Source organism: Odocoileus virginianus, chromosome 27 (genome assembly GCF_023699985.2).
Source record: "Odocoileus virginianus isolate 20LAN1187 ecotype Illinois chromosome 27, Ovbor_1.2, whole genome shotgun sequence".
NCBI classification, from domain to species: Eukaryota; Metazoa; Chordata; class Mammalia; order Artiodactyla; family Cervidae; genus Odocoileus; species Odocoileus virginianus.
The window spans coordinates 31,990,667-32,013,609 of record NC_069700.1 but is presented as its reverse complement, the minus strand read 5'-3'; the positions used below and the strand labels follow the sequence as shown (position 1 = coordinate 32,013,609).

Below are 22,943 nucleotides of genomic sequence, written 5' to 3'. Positions count from 1 at the left end.
TCTGTAAAACAGAGCAATCACCCTTCCATGTCCCCCCTCCCGGGCTGTCTTGGGGCAATGGTAAAGAATCCACCTGCCAATACAGGAGATGTAAGAGATGTTCGATCCCTGGGTCGGGAGGAAGAAATGGCAACCCACTCCAGTATTCTTGCCTGGAGAATCCCATGGATGGAGGAGCCTGGTGGGCTACAGTCCATGGGGTCGCAAAAGAGTCAGACACAACTGAGCACACACATGAACAAGTACTGAACAATTAATGTGTGCTAAGCACTGCTCCGAATGTGATGTGATTATTAACTTCTCAAGATAATGGCCCTATCAGGGGGAATATTATAACCACCCCCATTTTACAAATGAAGAAACTGAACCCAAACAGATGCAGCCTCCCCAAATTAAGACAGAACGGATGTTTACCTTAGGTGGTCTGCCCTGGGGTCACACACTTACCCTCCACCCAACGACCCCATAGCTGGGCGAACTACATGGAATGAGACTGGACAAGAGACCAGCAGGGTGGCTCTGGCCCTGCATCCTAGAGACCTTGTGGGTGAGACTTAAGCTCCTGCTTTAAGCTTAAGCAGAATCTGCTCTTACAGAATTCTGTAAGCAGAATTCTGCTCTTAAGCAGAATCTGTAAGAGCAGATTCTGTGTTTTGTGAGCAGAAATGGCTCTGCTCCCTTCCCCCGCATGAACCCAGCAGACTCCTGCCTAATTCCCAGGCCTGTGCGCAGAGCATGGGTTCAGCGGGGATAGGTCCCCAGAGCCTCCCAGCTCCTGCTGCTGTGTCCAGAACACTGTGGCTCCGGCTCAGAAGAGCCTTCTATAAGAGGGCCAAATGTGTCTTCAACCCCTTCCCCTGGCTTGACAAGCACTCCCAGGGCCAGCCTGCACCTGGGCCCCATCCCCCTCGGCCCACCTGGCGGACACTGAGTCTGTAGTTGAGCACGGGGTCGACAGCGTCAGGCTCCCTCTGGGTCCACTGCAGCACGTAGGAGTAGTTCTTGGACAGCTTGTGGCTGCGGGTGGGGTTGGGGGTGTCGAAGTAAAACTCCGGGCTGTAGGCTTTGGCTGAGAGGGTGGGGAGCGGGGCACGGGGCCATGATGGGTGGGGGGTGGGGAGAGACAGAGAGAGAGGAGGCATGGGAGAGGGAGACAGAAGAGGATGGGCGGAACAGAGAGCGGGATGGGGGGAGACAAAAACAAGGAATATTGTGAGGAGAGGAGGCGGTGGGAGAAGAGGAGATTGGGGAGAATGAGGGTGGGAAGGGAAGGTGGCAAATGGAGGAAAGGGGGTTTGGGAATCCAAGAGGTGTTGGTGAGGATGGAGCGGAAAGGCCAAGGAAAGGCCCAAAAAGAGAAACATGGGAGACAGAGAAGGGATGTGAGAGAAGACACCAAGAGGGGTCAAGGATTTTGAGGCAGAAGGAAGGGAAAAGAGACAGAGACCAAGGGGTGGGGAGACAGGGGAAGTGTGGGAGAACAGGGAAGAGGGGGAGGAGGTGGGAAATGTCACAGGGGCCTCTGGCTGGCAGGGTTGGGCGGGGTGGGGACGGACTGGGGAGGCGGCCGGTGACCTGCGGTCCTAGCCCCCACTGTTGAGTGAGGAGATCCAGAAAAGAGCTAAAGGGATACCAGGCCAGTCAGGGATTGTGGGGAGAGCCAGGGTGCGGTAAAATGGGGGACAGGAACATCCAGGCTCTCCTCGGGGCGCTGCTTCTGACAGGGAGCTGGCTTTCCCCACAGGAGGTGGACATGGGGTGGATCGGCAATCCCATCAGCTCCTTTCCTTTACCCTCTGCTCTCACCACGACCTCCACCCCTTTCCGCCCAGCTGCAGCCCCAGAGTGCCCTCTCGAATGACTTGAAGACATGGGACTGAAAGGGATTTCTGGGCGCCAAGGGGCTGGAATCTCTAGACAGTTCAGGAACTGTGTGCTGGCTGGCCCAGTGCCACCCTCCATGTTCCAGAGAAGATGTCGGGGTCTGAGGTGGGGGGGGGGGGGGGACGGTGGGTCTTCTCCCTTCCCCCCAAGCTACAGCCTGCAGTCAGGAAAAGATTCCCTGTTTGCAGCTTCGGGGGCCAAGGACAAAGGAAAAGGGGCTTGAACAGTGATGACTGAGAGGGGGCGGAACCCAGGGCTTGAGCAGGTGAGTCTGAACTTTGTGGACCCAGCTGGAAAGACCGTGCTGCCTGCTGCATGAACAAGTGTAAGCAGAGAGCTGGAAGGGGCGAAGCCTGTGCCTCATACAGGCTGGGCATGAGCGTGGTGAGAACCGGCAAGGGCTAGTACCCAAAGGCTCTGGAGGCGCGAAGCCTAGGCCTAGTGAAGGCTTGAGCAGGGGTGGGGCTGTCAGAGGCCAGGTCTAAATGGGGCGTGAAACGGGAAGGCCTACACCTAGAGTGGACGTGTGGAGTGGGAAGGGCTGCGAGAGGATCTGAGGTTAGATCTGAGAGGCCTGCGCGGAGACTACACCTGGCATGCGCGGAGACTACACCTGGCATGCGCGGAGACTACACCTGGCATGCGCGGGTCCTGGCAAGGCAGGGCCCTAAACCGGGAGCACATGGACGGAAGGGGAGGGGCTCCAGGCCGGGAGTGGGCGGGGCTATAGTTGGGCGGGGGCTGTAATTGGGCGGGGGCTGGGCCCGGGTGGGCGGGGCCGCCGGGACTCTCACCCGAGACCTGGAACAGGCAGGCGGCCGAGCCCACGTCGTTGGAGACGCTGCACTCGTAGCTGCCACTGCTCTCGCGGGTGACGGCGTCGAGGCGTAGCTCGGAGTGGTCGGGGGCCTCGGCGGCGACGGGGACGGCAGGAGGCGGAGGCAGCAGCTGCCCCTTGAAGCGCCACACAGCCGAGGCGATGCGCTGGGGGCTGCCTCGAAGCAGCGAGCAGCGCAGGAGCACCGGCCGGCCCAGCGCCTGGCGCACGTCCTGGGAGCCGGGCTCCACCTCCGGCGGGACTGGGGGCGGGGGCGGCGGTCAGCGGGGCCTCTCCCCACCGGGTCGGGTCTGAGGAGCTGCCCCTCGGGGAGGCGACGCATTCGCTCCTATGCCCGCGCCCCCCCTCCCCCCAGCCTGGAAGGGTCTCAGGGCGGACACACACAGCGTACCCAACAGCCACACCTCCCGACCTGCAGATGCCTACTCCTCCCCGCCGTAACTTCCAGCCGAGCTTCCCAGAGAGGGCCTCTATTTGTGCATCAAATGGTCCCCTCACCCCGTGTGATGAAAAGCAACGCAACGTCAGGTTTAGAGCATGGTCCCTGGAGCAAGATGGCTTAGATTCAAAGCCCAGCTCTGCCTCTAAATAGCTGTGAGATCTTAGGAAAGTTTCTTAATGTCTGTGTGACCCAGTTTCCCTATTTGTAAAAATGGGTGAATAATAGAATCTATACACAGAGCTGTGAAGGACTAGATGAGTTAGTTCATCAAAATACTCAGAACAGTGCCTGACACATGGCAGGCAGGTTAACTCTCGGGCTTCCCTGGTGGCCCGGAGAATAAAGAATTCGCCTGCAATACAGGAGACCTGGGTTCGATCCCTGGGTTGGGAAGCTCTCCTGGAGAAGGGTGTGGCAACCCACCCCAGTATTCCTGCCTGGAGAATCCCTGTGGGCAGAGGAGCCTGGCGGGCCACAGTCCATGGGGTCGCAAAGCGTCGGACACGACTGAGTGACTAAGCACACAGCACAGGTTAACTCTCATCATCACACTGAGGCAGTGTGTTCCCTTGAAGGCCCTTCCTCCTTCAAACTCTCATTTCCACTTGCCAAAATCAGTTCTTTGCTCACTGTGCTCCTGGGAATGAAGATGGGGTGCAAATGCCGCAAGGGTCATGGGCCTCCACATCCTACAGCACGGGGGTCAAGGAGGGGTTGGGGTACCAGCAGTAGGCGGAGGGGTTTGGTCGGACGTGGAGGGTGGGGGTGAAGGGGTGAAGAGGGGCCAGGCCTGCCTGGAGACCCGGAGGGACAGCTCGGACGGTAGTCTGGGTGGGGCGGTGGGACTCACACTGGACGTTCAGCTGCACCTGGGCCTCGCGCGAGCGCACGTTGAAGCCATTATAGCGAGCGGTCTGGCAGCGGTAGGTCCCACTCATGTCGCGGCTCACGCGCTCCAGCCGCAGCTTCCCATCCGAGGTCTCCTCCAAGGGCAGCCCCGACGGCAGCAACGCGGCCTCCTTGTCCACGCGGGACCACAGCACAGGCGGCCGCGGCTTGCCTCGCACTTCGCACTGCAGCTCAGCAGGTGAGCCCTCGCGCACAGTCACCACGGCCCTGCCCTTGGGCACGCTGATGGTGGGCGGCACTGCGGGGCCGGGGAGAGGTAAGAGCCAGGTTAGAGCTTCCTCCGATCCCACCCCAGCCCAGACTGCTGCTCTGGGGCGTCCGCTTCCCTCCCGGCACGCTCGAACCTCCCTTTCCCATCCCAGAGAACCCACAGATCCTGCAGTTTCTCCAAAGTAGAACTCCTCTCCCCCAGACCCTCTCCACTTCCTGGGCCTCTGCCTCTCAAGGTCTCCCAATTCAGAAAGAGTACTGGAGTCGTCCAGGCCAATTCCTTTTATCCCCTAGCCCCAACATTACTAAGTTTGGGGGATTCCATCTTTTATTCATTTATTTGGGGGACAGGGGGTGGGGGGTTCCACTTTTTAAATAGTTCTGCTGAATAGCTTCTCCTTTAATCACCTCTCTCCAGCCCACCCTCCCTGCTCTAGTGAAAGCTTCCATCTTCTCTTTCTGGAGTGTTAGCACAGATTCGTAGTCTGTTCCCCAGCATCTTCACCCTTCCTTCCAAAGTGATAGACTATCTGGGCTTTTGCAGGGCACACAGCCAGAATGAAGACTGCCTTATGGCTGGCTGTGGTCATGTGACTAAATTCTGGCCAAGTGGGTGGGGTCTTTAAAGGGAGAGGCTGTGCCTCTCTTCCTGCTTCCTGCAGGCTGGAATGCAGACTGATGGCTGCAGCTGGCACTGCTATTGTGGACGAGGCGGCACATGCCAAGGAGAACAGAATAGCAACATGAGATGCAGCCTGGGGCTCTGAGGACTTGATGGAGCAGAGCTACTATTCCAGCCTGGACTGCTCACTTTTACAAGAAGAAGAAATACACATATAGCTCATTTAAAGCCACTATTATTTAGGGTTTTTCTGTCATTCACAGCCAGAGCTAATCCAGCACAACACCTTGCCCAAATGAAGAGTCTTTTAAAGACTTCCAGAGAGAGGATATTTGTGTACACATAGCTGATTCACTTTGTTGTGCAGCAAAAACTAACACAACATTGTAAAGCAATTATACTCCAATTAAAAAAAAAAAAACTTCCATGAGTCCCATCTCATATCACATCAAACAAATTAAAATGTCCACATTAAATATAAGTTGTAAATAACTCTACAAGGCAAGTTGAGGTCCAGTTATCTAGTTGGCATAGTTTGTACTCTGTAAACATTTATTCATTTATTGACTTTAATTCAGTAGTTTTCTTTTTGTATTTTGGAGCCAATTAATTTATTTTTCCAATTCTACTCCATTTCCATAGGTTCTTAAAAAGCTTCCATGCCCTAGGCATCAAGCTTATAAGCCAAGCGAAGGAAATGACCCTGTAACCTCATTGATTTCCCTGTTTCTAAAACATCCCAGTTCCCAACCCTGCTATGCCCCACAAGCTAAAGGGCTTGTCCCCCCTTTTTGAGGCCATCCTGCCCTCAGGTTAAAACTCAAACTCCTTGGCTCTGAAACAAGGCCCTCATGCTCTTACCTCTGTCAACCCTCAGCCTCATCTTCCCTTTCCCATCCTGAGTCCCAGCTGTGGGATCCACTTGTAAGGAACATACTTCCTGGATACAGCAAGTCTCATATATCTTGGGGGCTCCCTGTCCCTCCTCTCCTGGGCTTGTCCCCTACACCTGGGACATGGAACTTGGCTCCTCTAAGAAGTCTCTCCTGATGACCCCGGGCAGCCTGGTCCTCCTCTCATGTCCCCAGGATGCTCTGCAGACCCCACGTTTAGCTCCTGAGTCTTATCTAAGGCTTGTTCTTCCTTTTCCTGCACCTTGCCTGACACCTCCACAGCAGGTCTATCTCCCTGGCTAGGCAGTGAGCTCTGAGAATGGAGCTGTGGTGTTCATGGCTGGGTTCCCCAGCACCTCACCCAGGACATGGCTCAGGATTTAAGAATCAGTTCTAATGAGATGGATGAAACTGGAGCCCATTATACAGAGTGAAGTAAGCCAGAAAAATAAAGACCATTACAGTATACTAACACATATATATGGAATTTAGAAAGATGGTAACGATAACCCTATATGCAAAACAGAAAAAGAGACACAGATGTACAGAACAGACTTGTGGACTCTGTGGGAGAAGGCGAGGGTGGGATGTTTCGAGAGAACAGCATCAAAACATGTATATTATCTAGGGTGAAACAGATCACCAGGCCAGGTTGGATGCATGAGACAAGTGCTCGGGGCTGGTGCACTGGGAAGACCCAGAGAGATCGGGTGGAGAGGGAGGTGGGAGGGGGGATCGGGATGGGGAATTCATGTAAATCCATGGCTGATTCATGTCAATGTATGACAAAAACCACTACAATATTGTAAAATAATTAGCCTCCAACTAATAAAAATAAATGGAAAAAAAAAAAAAGAAATGGATTTGTGGAATCTGTGGGGCCTAGTTCACTCCCAAAGCCCAGCTCAGGTCTGTCTCCTTCTGGAAGCCTTTCCTGACGCCTCCAGGTTCACCAGGCTCCTCCCTGTTCAGGTATCCGGATGGGAAGGGCCTCCAAGGCCATCTGGTTCAGTGCCTCATAGAGGAGAGACTGAGGCCCAGAGAGTCAAAGAGGTTTAGCCAAAGTCAGCCAGCAACTCAATGCAAGGTAGTGGGGGCTGGAGATGAGATTCCAGAGACGTTGTCCAGAGTCAGTCCCTTCAAACTCTTTCCAAGTGTAAACCTTTCAGGGGTGGCTGAAGGCAAGATCTGCAGTCAGGCTGCCTGGGTTTGAATCCCAGCTCCACCACCTGTTGATGTGTTAACCTCTCTGAGCCCAAGTTTCTTCATCTCTAAAACCTGAAGATGAACCATCTACCCCACACAGTAAATCATAAATGTGGATGAGATAAATACAAAATCATCAGAACACACAGTGAACACTCACTAAATGTTGGCTATTATTTCATTATCATTTTTTTTTTTTATTGGTATAAAGACTCAAATTCTCTGCAAAATCTGGCCCCTGCCAACCTCTCCACTCTCATCTCCTTCCATTCTCCTGGCCACACTCTCCTTTCCAGGCTCCAAACGGTTCATGGACTTTCCTGCATCCGTGCCTTTGCACATGCTGAGTCCTTGGCCTGCCTTTCTCTTCCACCTCTCTTTATCTCTCGTGCCTACTAAAATCCTGCCCCTCCCTCAGATCTAGATCAAAGCTATCTTAGGAAACTCTTCCCTGACTCTCACGCATCACAGTTTGCAGTGATATCTTTATTTGTGGGATGACCTGAAACATATTTGCTAGTAAGTCCAGTGAGGGCAGAACCTGTTTTGCCCACCACTTTACTGCAGTGCCTAGCACAGTGCCTGGCATATAACACGTGTTTAACAAATGCATGCAGCATGAACAAATGGTATCCTCCTCACTGTGGCCTCCCTTCCTCAAGCTGCTGCCCGCCTCCCCTCTGTGGGGCTCCCCAGCCCCTGCCATCCTCCCTGTTGCCCCCCAGCTCCGGCTGCCCACCTGTCTCAGAGGAGATGTTGACCTCGACACTCAGGTCGGGCACAGGTGCCCCCGGGAAGGAAGCCACACACAGGTAGGTTCCGTAGTCACTGAAGTGCAGGTCAATGAGCTCTAGGCTGCTGGTGACGGCAGGCAACTCAGGGTCATTGCGAGTCACCAGCAGCCTCTTGGACATGCGTGCTGGCTTGCCGTTCTTGAACCACTGGTAGGTCACCTTCTCCTGGGGCACGGCATCCACGTGGCATGACAGCTTCAGATCCTGGCCCAGCTGTATGTTCTCACTCTCTTTGATCACATCTGGGGTGATCTGGAATGTGGCGTTCTTCATGGCTGTGGGTGGAAGGGGAGGGAAGGGTGGCTGGGGCTGGCCCAAAGCCAGGATTCCCTGTCTCACCACCACCATCCAGATGCGGCTTCTCGCCTCCAACTGGCCTTCCTGGAGGTCGGGGTCTACAACCCCATTCCCCAGGAGAAACCATCACGTTTTCTGCTTGGAAATTGTTCTGCTTGCTCAGATGTGTTTTCAAAAGTTCAAAAAAAGCTGGCTGTAGAAAAGTCAATTTAGTAATCAATACAGCCATGGTTGACCATACACTATGAGAGGCCCTGTTCTAAGCACCTAAAATGTGTTTCTTCATTTAGCCCACCCCACAATCTGTGAGGGAGGAATTTTATTGTCCCTGTTTTACAAAGGAGGGAACTGAGGCTCAGACAGTTTAATCCACTTGCTCAAAGAAGTAAATAGCCAACCTTGAATTCACACTCAGAGCCTATATTCTTAGCTACTATGCTGCTTTATATTTATTGTTGTTTTAAACCAAGAATATACAAAATTCAAATTTTGGAAGGAAGCACTGGAATGTAATACTGGTTATATGTAGAGAGTGGGACTGAAGGAAACTGAGGGGAGACTTTTAACTTGCCCTTTTATGCTGTTTATTTCTTTGCAAGTTTGTGTCATTAAAAAAAAAAAAGACTAATACAATCATCTTACATGCAATTACATAAAAATACAGAGTTTAGAAAGAAAATGGTCTGGCCTCTTTTAGAAATCTGATTATGTTTTATGTATGCCAAGAGATAGAATGCTTAATATTAGGTGCTCATTGGAAAGGACTCTGATACAACAGCCATAAATCAGGACTGGGCTGAATAAAACAGGCTGTATGTCACCCCAAGAGGTGACCACAAGTATTTGATGTAAATAGCAATCTAATCAAGCCAGGTTTTAAAGGTCAAATGGAATCAGGTGGAGAAAAACAATCTTCTGATGGGAAAAGTACCATCAAAGGGAAAAACAGTCATTAGATAACCACAGTTTGACTATTATCTTTCTCATTACTTAATCAGAATTAAGTAAAAAGTCATAGAGCGCCAGCTTCTTTTTTGTGAGAAGAATCAGGGAGAGACTGGTCAGTGAGAGATCAACAAAGAAGAGTGTTCATTTCATCAGAAGATTCTCAATTGAATTTGACAAAAGCTGTATTTTACTTTCAAATGCTAAAAAGCTGGAAACAAGCCTGGCTCTTTAAAAAAAATCTTTAAAAATAAATTTTAAAACAATAACCTAAAGCTGTACAAGCAGAAGAATTTAAAGGTTTCTCCTTATAGCAAAGCAGTAAAATCAAGATCTTATCAAGCAGCTAATGATCATTACTGAGGCTGAATTCTAGTTAGGAAAGTATCTGTACTTCTTTAGATTGTGCTCCAAGTTTTAATCATTTTTACATTTAGTAATTATCTTCATACTTACTGAAATGCTTTGCTAATAAAGATTTACATAGGATGCATGTGCAAATGTGTTTTATTTTCACTTTGATTCTACTAATCTTATAGAAACTTGTAGGGAGGAAGTCAGGAAATTTCTGTTAGAGACTAGAATGTCCAAATTTAGCCTCAGGCAGCCTGAGTTTCCCAATCTAAAAAAATTCAAAGTGATCAACACCAGCCCTTCCCACATCTTGGCTTGCTGAGGTTATATTTGAAAATGTAGATTGTAAGCTGTAAATAAAACTCTATACATCATATTGTTAATTGGCTATACCCCAATTACAAAATAAAACATTTAAAAAAAAAATTTACACAAATTATAGTCCTGCCATCTGCTGGCAGATACCTGAATTGCAGGGAAACTAAAGTGCCTGGAACCTTCCTCAGCCTCTCTCTCCTACCAAGGAAAAGAAGACAGGCCCCTTTCCCCTTCCAGTTCCTGAGCAACAGGAACCCAGTCTGCTTCCCAAGATCCCACCACCACCTTCCCCTCAAAGCCACGTACATCTGACCAGGAGGTTGACAGTCTTCTTGGCAGGGTTGCCCACATTGTTGGTAGCTGTGCAGTTGTAGTAGCCAGAGTCTCGGGCCTGCACTGAAGGGATGCTGAGGGTGCCACCCTGGGCCAGAGCACCAAGGGGCAGCGGGCCTGGCCCATGGGACCACTGCAGTTGGGGGAGGGGATCACCACCAGTCAGCAGACACTGGACTGTCACATTCTCCCCAGGGTTCACCACCAGAGTTTCGTTCACAGACAGCTTCAGGGCTGGAGGTGCTGGGAGGACAAGAATGGGGTCTCAGGGGACAGAGGCAAAGCTGGATGTGGGGGAGGAGAGGCAAGGGGGGGAAACCTCTGGGGGAGGGGTGTTGTGGGGGGGGGAGGAGGGAGCAGGCAGGAGGGAGGAGGGCACAGACTCGTGGTGATGTGCCTGGAGTCCTGCATAGGGTGGGCACCATCTCCTGGTTGAGGATTCAGCACAGGTGGGCCAGGGGATGGGCAGGAAGGTGTCTGTACCCGTGGTGTTGGTGAGCTGGAAGGTGACAGCCTTGTCCGGGATGCCGCACACGTTTCGTACAGACACCTGGCAGGTGTAGCTGGCATAGTCCTGGGGCCGCAGATTCTTCAGCTTCAGGACCTTGGTCTCCCCCTGGGCAGCGACCACTAGGGTGAGGGGCCTGCTTGGGTCTCCAGGGGTCTCACACACATTCACTAAGCACCAGAGGCTGAAGCAAATTCCTATTCAGGACTGAGCCTGGAGTGGATGCCACACTCCCCATTCCCTGGGCTTGCATGGGTCCGAGGGTGTCCTGGTACACAATGGCCAGGGTCTGGCCTGTTTCCCCATTCGAGGAAATGGAAGGGTAAGGAGGGAATCCCGCCCTGTCTCACAATCCATACAAATACAGGGCTGGCCCTGCAGGCCATGGCCACATGTGGAGTCTTGACAGCTAGGAAAGCTGCCTCTGAAAGCTCTCCCCTGAAGGATGGCTTCATCACCATCTCCTGGGATGGCAGGAGACCCCTGGGGAGTGAGTCATCTTTATCCCAACCCCTCCTCTGCCTGCCATGGGTTCCCAAGACCCTGCCAGCCAGCGACAGGCGGGGATGACTTGTCTGCCTCCCGGGTATGCTTTCCTAATTGGCGATGTTCTTAAAGGGCTCTCCTGTCATCACGCTCCCTGACCTTTCAGTCTTGGTTCTGTCTACCCCAGGCTGTCTGAAGCCCAACCAAAATGCTTGCTGCTGATGTCAGAAGAAAATTGTTGGAGTCAGGGCAGTCCCTGGAACTCCAGGTGGTGAGGCCTCAGCCCCCCCTGCACCCCCCCTTTGTGGGGTACAGAAGGAAGAGCGTGGGGTAAGCCATAAGGAGGCCAAACCAGCTGCTGCCCATCCTGACCTGGGTGTAGAGGGGCTCATAGATGTCAACCCCATTGTCCTGGCTGTGAGACAGGGTGTCGGAGCCCCGCTTCCAGATGAAACGGGCAGGTGGGTTGGAGTTGACCGTACAGCGCAGGAACACCGTCTTCTCCTGGTAGAAGTTGCCTCGGACATCGCTCACCGTCTGGTGCACCGTCAATACTGGCTCGTCCAGGTCTGCAAGGGCACAGTCCCAGTGGAGTCAGAGCTGCGTGACCCCTAGGTTCGGGGGGTGGGGGGCTTGAGCCCCTGGCAGCCCTCAGGCAAAGTTATGCCACCCTCATGGGATGCTTCCAGAGAACCACATGTTCTGCCAGCCCTGAAGTCTGACCAACCTGTCAGAGGCAGGGGACTGGACTTGTGGGCGTCTCAGCTATCCCTCCCCAGAACCTGCACTGGGGGGCGGCGGGGGCGGGGGGCTGTCTGTCTTCACCCTCCTATCACGGGATGGAGGGATCAGCTGAGACTGGAAATCAGGCCACGCCTGCCAGCTCCTTCCCGCTGCAATAACGAGAAATGACCCTTGGCCCCAAAGCTTGGCAGACTCCTGGGTGGCTGATGGGGGATAAAAGAGAGGGCCTGGGGTTCCATTGCTCACCACTCTATCAGGTCCCACCTGGGAGGCAGGGGGTGTATTTAATAGGTAGGTTCATTGTAGGTACTAAGATGGAAGCCCCACAGGGCTTCTGGGTACCTAGGTCAGCCTGAACGGACACAGAGGTGGGTGGTAAGCAGGCAGATAGCCTCCTGAGGTCAAGGGTAATCCATGGAGGGCAGGCAGGGAATGGGGGCTTCTCATTCAGCCAGCAGCAAGGACTGAGGGGTGCCTTGTCCTGCAAGTGTTGGGGTAGGGAAGTTTCAGAGCTGCCCGGGGACAAAAGCAGAGATATGAGGTGTGGTGGGAAGGGCAATGGACCACAGTCAAGAGACCTAGGCAGTGAGCAAGTCACAAGCCTTTGGTCTCAGTTTCTTCATCTGTGGAATGGGTATAACCCAACCTGTTCTGGCCTCCCTGACCATTTTACAGGGATGTTCCAAGGTTCATATTTGATTATGATGGGAATGGGTCAGGGTAGTGCAAATCAAAGGAACATCAAAGATGCCCTTCTCTAACCTAGAGGAGAGAGTCTCTACCATTGTTTTCCATGGAGGTGCCATGTTTCCACCCTTCTCCCCACTCCTCCTTCCCAGCCTGAGCCCCCAGGGGCAGGCCCCTGGCCCTGGGAACTGAGAGGGGTTCCAACTCACACTGCACGTCCACCCGGATGGACTTGATGGCGGGTACGCCCACACCGTTCTCAGCCTTGCAGTAGTAGCGGCCACCCTGCGTGCGTGCAATGCGCTCGATGCGAAGCGTCTCATTGAACACCGACGTCTCCTGGAATTTGTCCGAAGCGCTCCCAGCTGTCTTAGTCCAACGCACCTGGGCCAGCCAGGCAGGGCACAATCGGACCAGCGCGGGGGCTTCCCGCCCACCCCCATACTTTTCCGCAAGTGCACGCGGGCTATGTGCAGGCCTGGGAAGTTAACCTAAACAGCCTCGAAGAAATGCACCCTGGAGGTGGGACCTCTCAGTGAAGAGCCTGGGCAATCTAGGGGCAGATGGAGGAGGTTTTTATAAAGGCAGTATGTGCAGTTGTTAAGAGAATCGATTTGTGGGCAAGTTACCCAACCCCTCCTGCCTGCCTTTCTGCATCTCTAAAATGGAAATATTACTCCCTTCCTGGGATTACTGGGAAAACTAAACGAGTATATAGTTAGTGCCTGGAAGAGTAAGACTTGATTAAACTTTTGTTATCCCACTTTTTAGCTTAGTGGCATGGGTAGTTTACTCATCTCCTAGTTTCAGATTTCTCATGTATGAAAGAGGTCTGTGTGGTAGCCAGCCTCTACCATGGCCCCCAGTGGTCTCCACCTCCTCACGTTCACACCTTTCTGTAGTCCCCTCCCATTTTGTACCAGGAATGGTCCGTGTGACCAACAGAATTTGGCAGGAGTAATGGTATGTCCCTGCTACTCCCATCTCACCACCCTCACCCTACCCTGAAAGACCCAGGGGTCACAAAACTTGGGGAAGACTACAGCAGCTTCAGGCCACTCAGAAGTTGATCAGAGGGTGTTTGGAGAAAGAACAAGACCATGAAAAATATTTTTTTCTTTTTGTACTTGACATTTTGCAGTTTTACCATGATTTATCTAGATGGGGTTTGTTTACAAACTGCTTAGGGGCTGGTTTATCCATCAAAGAATTTATTGCATTCTTCAGTTCTACAAAATTCTCAGCCTTTATATCTCTTTAAAGATTGCCTCCTCTAAGTTTTCTCTAGTCCTTCTAGAATGCCTTGATTTATGTTATAGCTTCTCATTCTCCCAACTTCCTTTTCACACTTTGCATCTCTCTGTCTTCTCCAGACCGCATTGTAGCTGATTTGGATCTATCGTCCAATTCACCAGTTTCTTCTTTAGCTACGTCTATGGCTTTGAGGCCAAATTTTTCTAAAGACTGTATCATTTTTTACTTCTAGGGTTTCTATTTGCTTTTTTTCCATATCCTTAACTGATCAGGTTTTATAATCTCCTGTCTTGTGGATTCTATTCCTTCCATTATCTCTTTAAACATTTTAAACATATTTATTTTAAGGATTCCCTCCAGATTGCTCTATGATCTCTTGATTTCTCAGATGTGAGTTGTGCAATTATTTGGGGTCTATGGACTGGCTCTCCCAGCACTGCATTTTAAGATGTTTTAAAATTTCATTCTGTGGGCTTGTATTCAGTAGGAATTACCTGAAAAGTCCCGCTTGGGCCCTGACAGGCCTGTCTGGGGTGTAACTATATGGCTGCCTACACCCAAGATATATGGATTCACAGGTTCAAACCAGTTTTTATATTAGTTTCACAGCTTAAGATTTCCTTACCACTTGGATAGTGCAAGATACAGACTGGATTAGGGTTAATTCCTCAAAGGTAACTCTGTTTGCATCCACACCCTGAAGTAAAAGTCTGCTCCCTGCTGTGACTCTGGGCTGTGGGGCAGAGATCTGGTGCCCATTTATAGGTGGTATCACTGGTATTAAGCTTCCAGTTTTAGGTAGAGGGTCCAGCTCCAGCTCCAGTCATAGACGAGCCTGTGGCCTCACCTCATAGCACCCACATGTATATTAATACTACTGTCTCTTAAGTGAGTATGTGTTTAAGTCCCTCCAAGGACCAGGTTCTTCAGCTTTTGCTCACTGCTACTGCTGTAGAGTTCTCCTCCCTTTTAGCCATAGACATTCCCTCTCTCTTGCTGTTAGTTGGGAGTAGGGAATTCCAGGCGCACTCATTCCCCCATGTGACCACAAAGTGGGTCATGAGATGGTACTTGCTCCACCCCTAGCCTGTGGATGCTCCATGGCAGTGGGAACTGCAGCTGTATCCTCAGGACCCATCATAGTACTTGGCACATAGCAGGTGCTCAATATTTATTGCAAGGGAAGGAGCAAAAAAGGCACTGGAAGGCATTTCAGAAGAGGTAAAGACCAGTGGCTAAGGACTTCCCTGGCAGCCTAGTGGTTAAGACTCCATGCTTCCAATACAGGGGCACAGGTTGGATCTCTGGTCAGGGAATGAAGATCCCACATGCCACATGGTGAAGTCAAAAAAAAAAGAGAGAGAGAAGGTGAGCAGTGGCTATAGCAAGAATGAACAGGGTGTTTCTAGACAGGTTCACCAAAGACAGAGTGTGAGGAGGATGGATGTGGGAGATCAGACAGGACAGGTAGGTGGGGGCTGGATTGTGGGAGGTCTTCCTTTCCACCCCTAGGAGCCTGAACTGGGTCTGGTAGGTAATGCAGGTCCATGTGGGCAGGGGAGTGATACAGTGTAGCAGGTCTGAGGGTGGTGACTCTGGAAACAGGGTGCAGGAATGGATTGGGGGAGGGGATGGGAGAACGGGAGGCCAGTCAGAGTCTACTGCCATGGTCCAAGGGACAGGGCTGAAGGTCTGACCTCAAGGGGTAATGAGGAATAGAAGGATATCCACGCAAGAGACATAAAAAGATAGGCCCCAGAGCCTGGCTGCAGGTGGACAATGATATGGGGCTGAGTCAAGTATGAGCCCAAGGGACTGAACCTAGGTAGCAGGAAGAACAATGAAACTATAAACGGGAATAGAAAACAGGTGCATGGACACACAGTCACACCATGAATGACTCTTACATGCGATGCACAAGGGGGACACCCACAGGTGGTCAGTGCAGCCTTAGGGAGAGCTTAGGGTTAGGCTTCAGAGCGGACCGTCCCTAAAATCACAACTGGAAAAGCAGATCCTGAAGACTGGCAGCATTGTTTTCACTTCCAAACAAATCCTTAAGAAGGAGCAAGCAGTGATGACAGTTTCAGACTAAAACCTTTGGGGGTTTCTTGTTCTGCTTGTCTTAAGGTCAAACCTACTAAAGCTGCCCCTGTTCCCAATATTATCCCCCCAAAAAAAGAACTCTGCAATCACTGTGCTTCCTAGGAGCCAACCAAAACCTTTTCTGCTGCTTTTAAAGGTCACAGCAGCTCACCAGCAAATTCCACCTGTCCCTTCAGCCCATCCTCCTACCTCTTCCTGTCAGCTCTCAGTGATAACCAGCCAACACTTCCTGCCTGAAACATACAGTTGGTCTGGGACAAAATTCACACCTGGCTTTTCCAGATACCCATCTTCTGTGGGGTTTGCATACTGGAAACCTCCTGAAGCAGTGATTATGTTACGTGTTTTCTGTTTGCTTGTTGTTGTTGTTTGTTTGCAATTGTGTTATACGTTGCTGGTAACTCCTGGGTCCCCCAACCGAAAGAGGAAGTGTGCTAAGCCATAGAGAACGCTGGTTCTGGATTCAAATTCTGCTTCAGCCCTCGCAAGTGCTGGGTGACCTTGGGAGTTTACCTAACCTCTCTGATCCTCGATTTCCTCAGCTTAAAATGGAGGCCCTAATGCCTTCCTCACAGCCTGGCTGTGGGACTTCAAAGAGGAAATACTGGAGAAAGTATCTAGCACAGCACTTGGCACATGGTCTGCCTTCACGCAGTGGCTGAAGGTTTATCGGCAGGCGCGTTTGCTCAGCAGGTACCGGGAATGGAGTGGAATGGAACAACTGGCATCAGCTGTCAGTGTTTCCAGGTGAATAATCCCACAGTCTAGCCCTTCCCCACAGAGTCTATTTTCCAGCCATTTCCCCAGCCCCAGGCTCCTGTCTTCTGCTGACCTGCTACCATCTGCCTCCAGCCTCAGGCCCCACTGCCTCTTCTGATCCTGGAGTGGGGTGGGGAGTGAGGAGGCGAGGGCAGGGGGGCACCCACGAGCCAGGGTGGGGGCTTACCTGGGGCCGAGGGTGCCCAGTGACGAGGCACTGCAGCACAAGGGTGTCCCCCTCCCGGATGGTGTAGACGCGCTCACTGATGTTGTCCTCTTTCACCACACATGCCTGGCCCGCGTGCACGATCTGAGCCTGGGCTGGAGCTGGCGGGAGACGGGGAGGTTTAGACAGGAGGCTCGGAGGCCAGAGGAGGTCTGAGGCCTGGAGGCCAGAGGTGGTCTAAGGCTCCTTCCTGAGTATGTCACCCAGAACTCCCCAGCATATCCCTCAGAGGCCTCATCCCACTGAGCTCCTCCTGGAGCCCTTAGGCCAGAACCAGAAGGGTCAAGGACTCAGGAAATGGGCAATTCCTCCTCATCCCACTGCTCTTGCAAGAGATCTGTGCCCCTTGGTGCTTCCCTGGTGGCCAGTGGGTAAGACTCCACGCTCCCAATGCAGGGGACTGGGGTTTGATCCCTGGTCAGGGAACTAGATCCCCCATGCCGCAACCAAGAGTCCACGTGCTGCAACGAAGATGGATGATCCCGTGTGTTGCAACTAAGACCCGGCACAGCCAAATAAAAAAATAAAAATATTTTAAAGAGAGAGAGAGGTGCTTTTCAACGAGCCAAGGATTGTGAGGAGGCTTGGTAATCTGTACAAATTGGTTACTACTCAATGAGCATCATGTCTTAGACCCCAGTCGTGGAGGCTGCTCTCCACATCTGGCAGGAGCCTCCATTCCCAGCTTCGGAGTCAGCTGCGACGCACGCAGAGCTCACCTGCCCCAAGGAATTGCCTTCAGACAGTGAGCACTGCCTGGACCAAACATGCCTAGGAGGTCACCCCTTGCCCAACACCCCCCGACACGTACACACACCAGTGACTGATCGACATGATGCAAAGGCCCAGCCGTCTTGCCTCAAGTGGGGTGACTATGGTTCCGCTCACGCTCCAGAGCCCTTCTGCCCCCACCCCTGGGAACTGGCTGAGACTAAGTCAACTAAACCGCATTGTCACCTAGCTGTTTCCCTCCTCCCCTTTCAGTTTGTCCTGGGAGCACTTTCTCAGCAAATCACTTGCCTGAGCTCACTCCCATCAACCACTCCAGGCTCAACTTTTAGTGAACCTGACCAAGAGATCCCCCAGCCCCTCAGACAGCACATCACTCCCCTCACCCAGAGGCCTGTTACCATTCCCTCATTGCTCACAGAACCTGTGCCAGCCTCCTCTCCAAGGGAGAGAAGTCTTCACCGGGGGACCTGGAAGTTCTCCTAAGACTACATGTCCTCCTTGACCCTCTCACAGTGCCTGGGGGCTGGGGTCTGGCCAGGGCTGGGGGACCAAAGGGAAAATGATGGAACTGGAGAAGTTCACAGCCCTCCTTTGGTGTCTTAACCCCACTATCCTGAAAGCAAACCAGCCCCCAGCACACCAGTACTTGGGCTCTGGGAAAGAGGGCAAGACTTCAAGTTCAAACGTGTCTGCTCACAGATGAGGGTGGATGAGGTGGAGGCAGGAGAGCTAATTGAGAGTACAAGGGACACAATAGGGTGAAACCTTGAGTCCTTGGCCTAAAGAGGCGTAGGGAGATAAAACCTGTCCATACAACGTGTAACGTCCTCCAGGAAGGATTCCATGATTGACCTACATCCTCCCTGCTTCTGCATCCATCACTTTTCCAGCACAACAACAAAGCATCAATCTGTGTGACTATCAAACTCAGGATTCTCATCTTTCTGCCTACCCAACCATGAGCTTACATTGGTACCCCCAGCCTTGAATATAGCAGGTACTCAGTGAACACTGAATGAATGAATGTATAGGAGTATTTGATGATGAAGGTGCTAAGCATTGTAAAAGAGGTAAAGAGAGCCTTAGGAGGTCAGGGGAGAAAGACATCACTGCTGGGGGAAGAATCACAGAAGGCTCTGTGAAAGAGGGAGCTTTTGAACCGGTCCTCAAGGAATAGGGGGGCTTCCTGCAGATTGACAGCGCAGTCTAATATTCCATATTACCCAGGGTAAAACACTAGTGATCTCTGGACCTTCATTTTCTTATCTCTAAGATGAGAGAATGTTACCAACCCTGACAACTCACAAGGGCAGAAGTGATGATACGTGCGTGCTAAGTTGCCTCAGTTGTGTCCAACTCTTTGCGACCCCATGGACTACAGCTAGGCTCCTCTGCCCATGGGATTCTCCAAGCAAGAATAATGGAGTGGGTTGCCATGCCCTCCTCCAGGGGATCTTCCTGATCCAGGGATCGAATCTGCATCTCTTACATCTCCTGCATTGGCAGGCAGGTTCCTTACCACTAGCACCACCTGGGAAGCCCCCAGGAGTGATGATAACACAGGATAAATGAGAAGTGCTTAGTAGAGCTCTGATGTGTTCTTACTGTTGTCACAAGTAGTACCTTAATTTACAGAGTCTCTCCAACCAACACTGACAGGACAGTCATGAACTAATGACAGAGATAGGTCCACAGAGCCCGGCCACAGGTCAAGAAGCTGCGGAGGGTAGGGGCGGGGGGCGGGGAGCAACCACTGGGAGTGACGTAGGTTGGGTTTAACCACGAGAGTCTCTGCAAACAGCAGCAGGTTCTGCAAACAGTGGCAGCTGCCACCACCCCAGAGTCTGAGTGTCCAGTCTGGCGGCCCTGGAGGAATGAACCTAGGCTAGTGGTCAGGAGACAAGCTGTGTGACCTGGGGCAAGGACCTCAGTTTCCCCACCTGTAGGAGGTGCGTGTACTGGATAACTTCTGACATCTTTTTTCAATTCATACTTCCTATGAATTTTATCAATAGCACGTAGTCCCTGTGTAAGGTGCACCCTGGAATCTGGGGAACAAGTCTGAAACTGTCACCCCCTGAAATGGAAATACATTGGAAGAGAGAGCCATCTGTGGCCAAGGTCCTCAGGAAATCTCATCAGGAAGCAACCCACCAATGTATGATGTGTGTGCCAGTTGCTGGTAAGACCAGAGGCTGCCTGGATGTCTGCAAGAGGCCTGGGGTGCCTCTCAACAAGACATCGACTTAACAGGCTCCAGTGGAAGATAAGCTGCAATCTTGGACAGCATGGCTTGCCCAGAGCCAGGCAGTGTTGTAATGACAGATGCTTTGGTGACTGATAAGGAATTCTGAAAGGGAGTTAGAGAGCTGAACTTTCTCAGGGCCGGACAGCACAAGCCAGGAAAGACGGGGCCTGACCCGCAGACACAAGGCTTCTGACTGCCTGACGGGTTTGCTTCCTCATTGGCCATGGGGCTATGAGTTGGCATCATGGATGATGATGTCATTAAGATTACCCAACTTCTTTTAATGACATTAACCACTAAGACTATCCAACTCTAAAATGGTAGAACCTCTTTGGAAGAGATTTTGGCAGCACCGACACAGGCTAAAGACTGCTGCGGAAGCTGAAGCTCCAATACTTTGGCCACCTGATACAAACAGCCAACTCATCGGAAAAGACCCTGATGCTGGGAAAGACTGAGGGTAAGAAGAGAAGGGGGTGACAGAGGGTGAGATGGTTGGATGGCATCACCAACTCAGTGGACATGAGTTTGAACAAACTCTGGGAGATAGCAAAGGACAGGGAAGCCTGGTGTGCTGCCATTCATGGTGTGGCAATGATACAACTGAGTAATGGAACAAACAAAACTCAGGTTAAAAAGCATATACTCCATGACACAGGAATTCCACTTCTGGGTATGTACACAATAGAAAATAGTGCCTGACAACCGAACAATAGGTCCAAGAATATTCACAATAGCTTTATTCATTACAACTAAAAACAAGAAGCAACTCCCATGTCCATCAAGAGCAACAAGGGTGAATTAATTCTCACATGGAATACGAATGAAACACAATGGAATATTACACAGAAGTTAAAAAAGAACTATGGGTAGACACAACACAACACTGTTGAATCTCACAGCACAATCTGAGTGAAAGAATTCAAGACATAAAAGAGGATCCAGTGTATGGTTTCATATATTTGAAATTCAGAGCTGAAAAAACCAATCTTATGGTAACAGAGGTCTAAGCCGTGGTTGCCCTTGGGTGGAGGTGAGGGAATATTTACTGAGAAGGCACAAGGAGAAACTTCTGGGGAGGAGATGGGATCTCATCTAATGAGAAGGAAATATTCATAGCCCTAATCTGAGTGGTTGTTATAAGGGTGGATGCACATGTAAAAAGGCACCAAGGTATTTGCTTAAGATTTTACTGTATCACTTTTATTAGATAAAGAAAGAGCATACATCCACCTCCCTTTGACGACATTGTCCACTGAGGTTATCCAGTTTCCTCAATCGCCCTCTCCCTTTATTCCAAGTCCTTCTTGATGAACCGCTTCCCATGACCGAGTTCTTCCCAGTATAGATGTTCCTTCTGGAGCAAGTGCTGGCTAGTTGCAAGGCACCCAGGACCCCTTGGGCTTCCCAGGTGGTGCTAGTGGTAAAGAACCCAAGTGCCAATGCAGGAGACATCAGAGACACGGGTTCCATCCCTGGGTCAGGAAGATCCGCTGGAGAGGAAATGACAACCCACTCCAGTATTCTTGTCTGGAGAATCCCATGGGCAGAGGAACATGGTGGATTACAGTCCATGGGATCGCAAAGCGTAGGACATGGCTGAAATGACTTAGCACACGCACACACACATAGGTCCCCTTGGCCTAGGCATTCCAATCTGCCCATCACCCCCACCGTTTCATTAACATGAGTCAGCCTCCCTGACTCTGCTTACCCCCAGAATGGCTAGAACTATGTTTCTGACCCTAAACCAACAGAGATCCCACCAAGTTACAGTCCCCCCCAAAAGGGGTTGTGTCCCACTGAGTCTCAGACTCTCGCTCCACACACCCCAGGAAGGCACTGCCAGCAAACAGCATCTTCTCATTCCAAAGGCAACCAGGCCAGGGCCTGAGTCAAGAGGCACCATGACATAATCCCTTCATTCAGTCTATCGAACGACAAATGCTTCCAGCCGGCCGCTGTGCTGGATGCTCAAGAGACTGTCATGAAAAGCAAACAAGGCCCAGCTCTGAAAGAGCACTCTTGGGGAGATGGATGGCAAAGAAGGAAACAGAAATGAACAGGATGGTTTCAGAGTGTGGTTATTGCTAGGATGACCCTGAAGCAGGGGGGGCTGTGACAAAAGAAACTGGGTGGAGGAGGGATCTGCTGGAGAGACATGGAAAGAGCAAACAATCTGGGGCTCATTTCTGGCTCTGCTACCCTCTAGCTGGGTGACATGGGCAAGTTACTTCACCTCTCTGAGCCTCAGTCTCAGGAGCAAGAGATGGGAACAATAATGCCTTCTCCCAGGGCTGGTGTGAGGGTTGAATACAATACATGTAAAATACCTGGTCAAACAGTATGTGTTTCCTTTTTCTGAGTGTGACTGGTCTTAGTTGCGGCACTCAGGATCTTCGATCCTTGCTGTGGCATCTGGTATTTTTAGTTAGAGCATGTGAACTCTTGGTGGCAGCATGTGGCTTCTAGTGCCCTGATCAGCGATCAAACCTGGGGCCCCTGCACTGGGAGTGCAGAGTCTTAGCCACTGGGCCACCAGGGAAATCCCAAACAGTATATGTTCTGTCAAGAAGTGACAGCTCTTGAGATGATTAAACAGGACCAAGAGATGGGGACAGGAGACCACCCTCTGTGGCCCACACTATATCCCAGTGGTGGAGGAACTCGAAGCAGACGCTAAACCATTAGGGATGTTTCATGAATTTGTTCAAAATTCACGCTGAGGGTTGTGAAGGACTTTAGAGGGGTCAGAAAACCAGAGGGGAGGGATGGAGCCCGTTTACACACTCAACTTTCAGAAAGTTAAGACTTTCAGCAAGTTATCCAAGCCTTAGTTTTCTCATTTGTAAAATGGGGTTGTTGTGGAAAGGAATAGGTAAGTAAACTCAGGTGAAGTGTTTAAAACTGTCTGGTTCACAGTCAGCCCCCAAGCACACCAGCCGGCATTGTTATTGTGTATGTGATCTGCACTCCTCTCAAAATGCCATCTCCCCAGGGCCTGCAAGGGCTTTACATGAATGGACGCTGCCTTATCTACCACAGATGGTGTGGCCTGATACAATCCTGGGGTCCACTGTATATTTGCAGGCTCCTGGCCTTATTTCCAAGAGCCAGAAAGGGCATTATTTCTAAAGTCCTATTTAGC

General features: G+C 51.2%; 1 protein-coding gene across 1 annotated transcript in view; it reads right to left on the bottom strand.

Moving 5' to 3' along the window:
• Positions 1-22,943, bottom strand: part of MDGA1 (MAM domain containing glycosylphosphatidylinositol anchor 1) — a 60,376-nt gene that overhangs the window by 9,615 nt on the left and 27,818 nt on the right. Inside the window, exons 2-10 of the mRNA XM_070456514.1 lie at positions 16,777-16,916; positions 12,680-12,854; positions 11,412-11,608; positions 10,529-10,661; positions 10,019-10,288; positions 7,744-8,073; positions 4,015-4,311; positions 2,679-2,963; positions 918-1,069 (exon numbers count right to left, since the gene is read on the bottom strand). Of these exons, the coding sequence (XP_070312615.1) occupies positions 918-1,069; positions 2,679-2,963; positions 4,015-4,311; positions 7,744-8,073; positions 10,019-10,288; positions 10,529-10,661; positions 11,412-11,608; positions 12,680-12,854; positions 16,777-16,916 (1,979 nt within the window). The remainder of the gene's footprint in view (positions 1-917; positions 1,070-2,678; positions 2,964-4,014; positions 4,312-7,743; positions 8,074-10,018; positions 10,289-10,528; positions 10,662-11,411; positions 11,609-12,679; positions 12,855-16,776; positions 16,917-22,943) is intronic.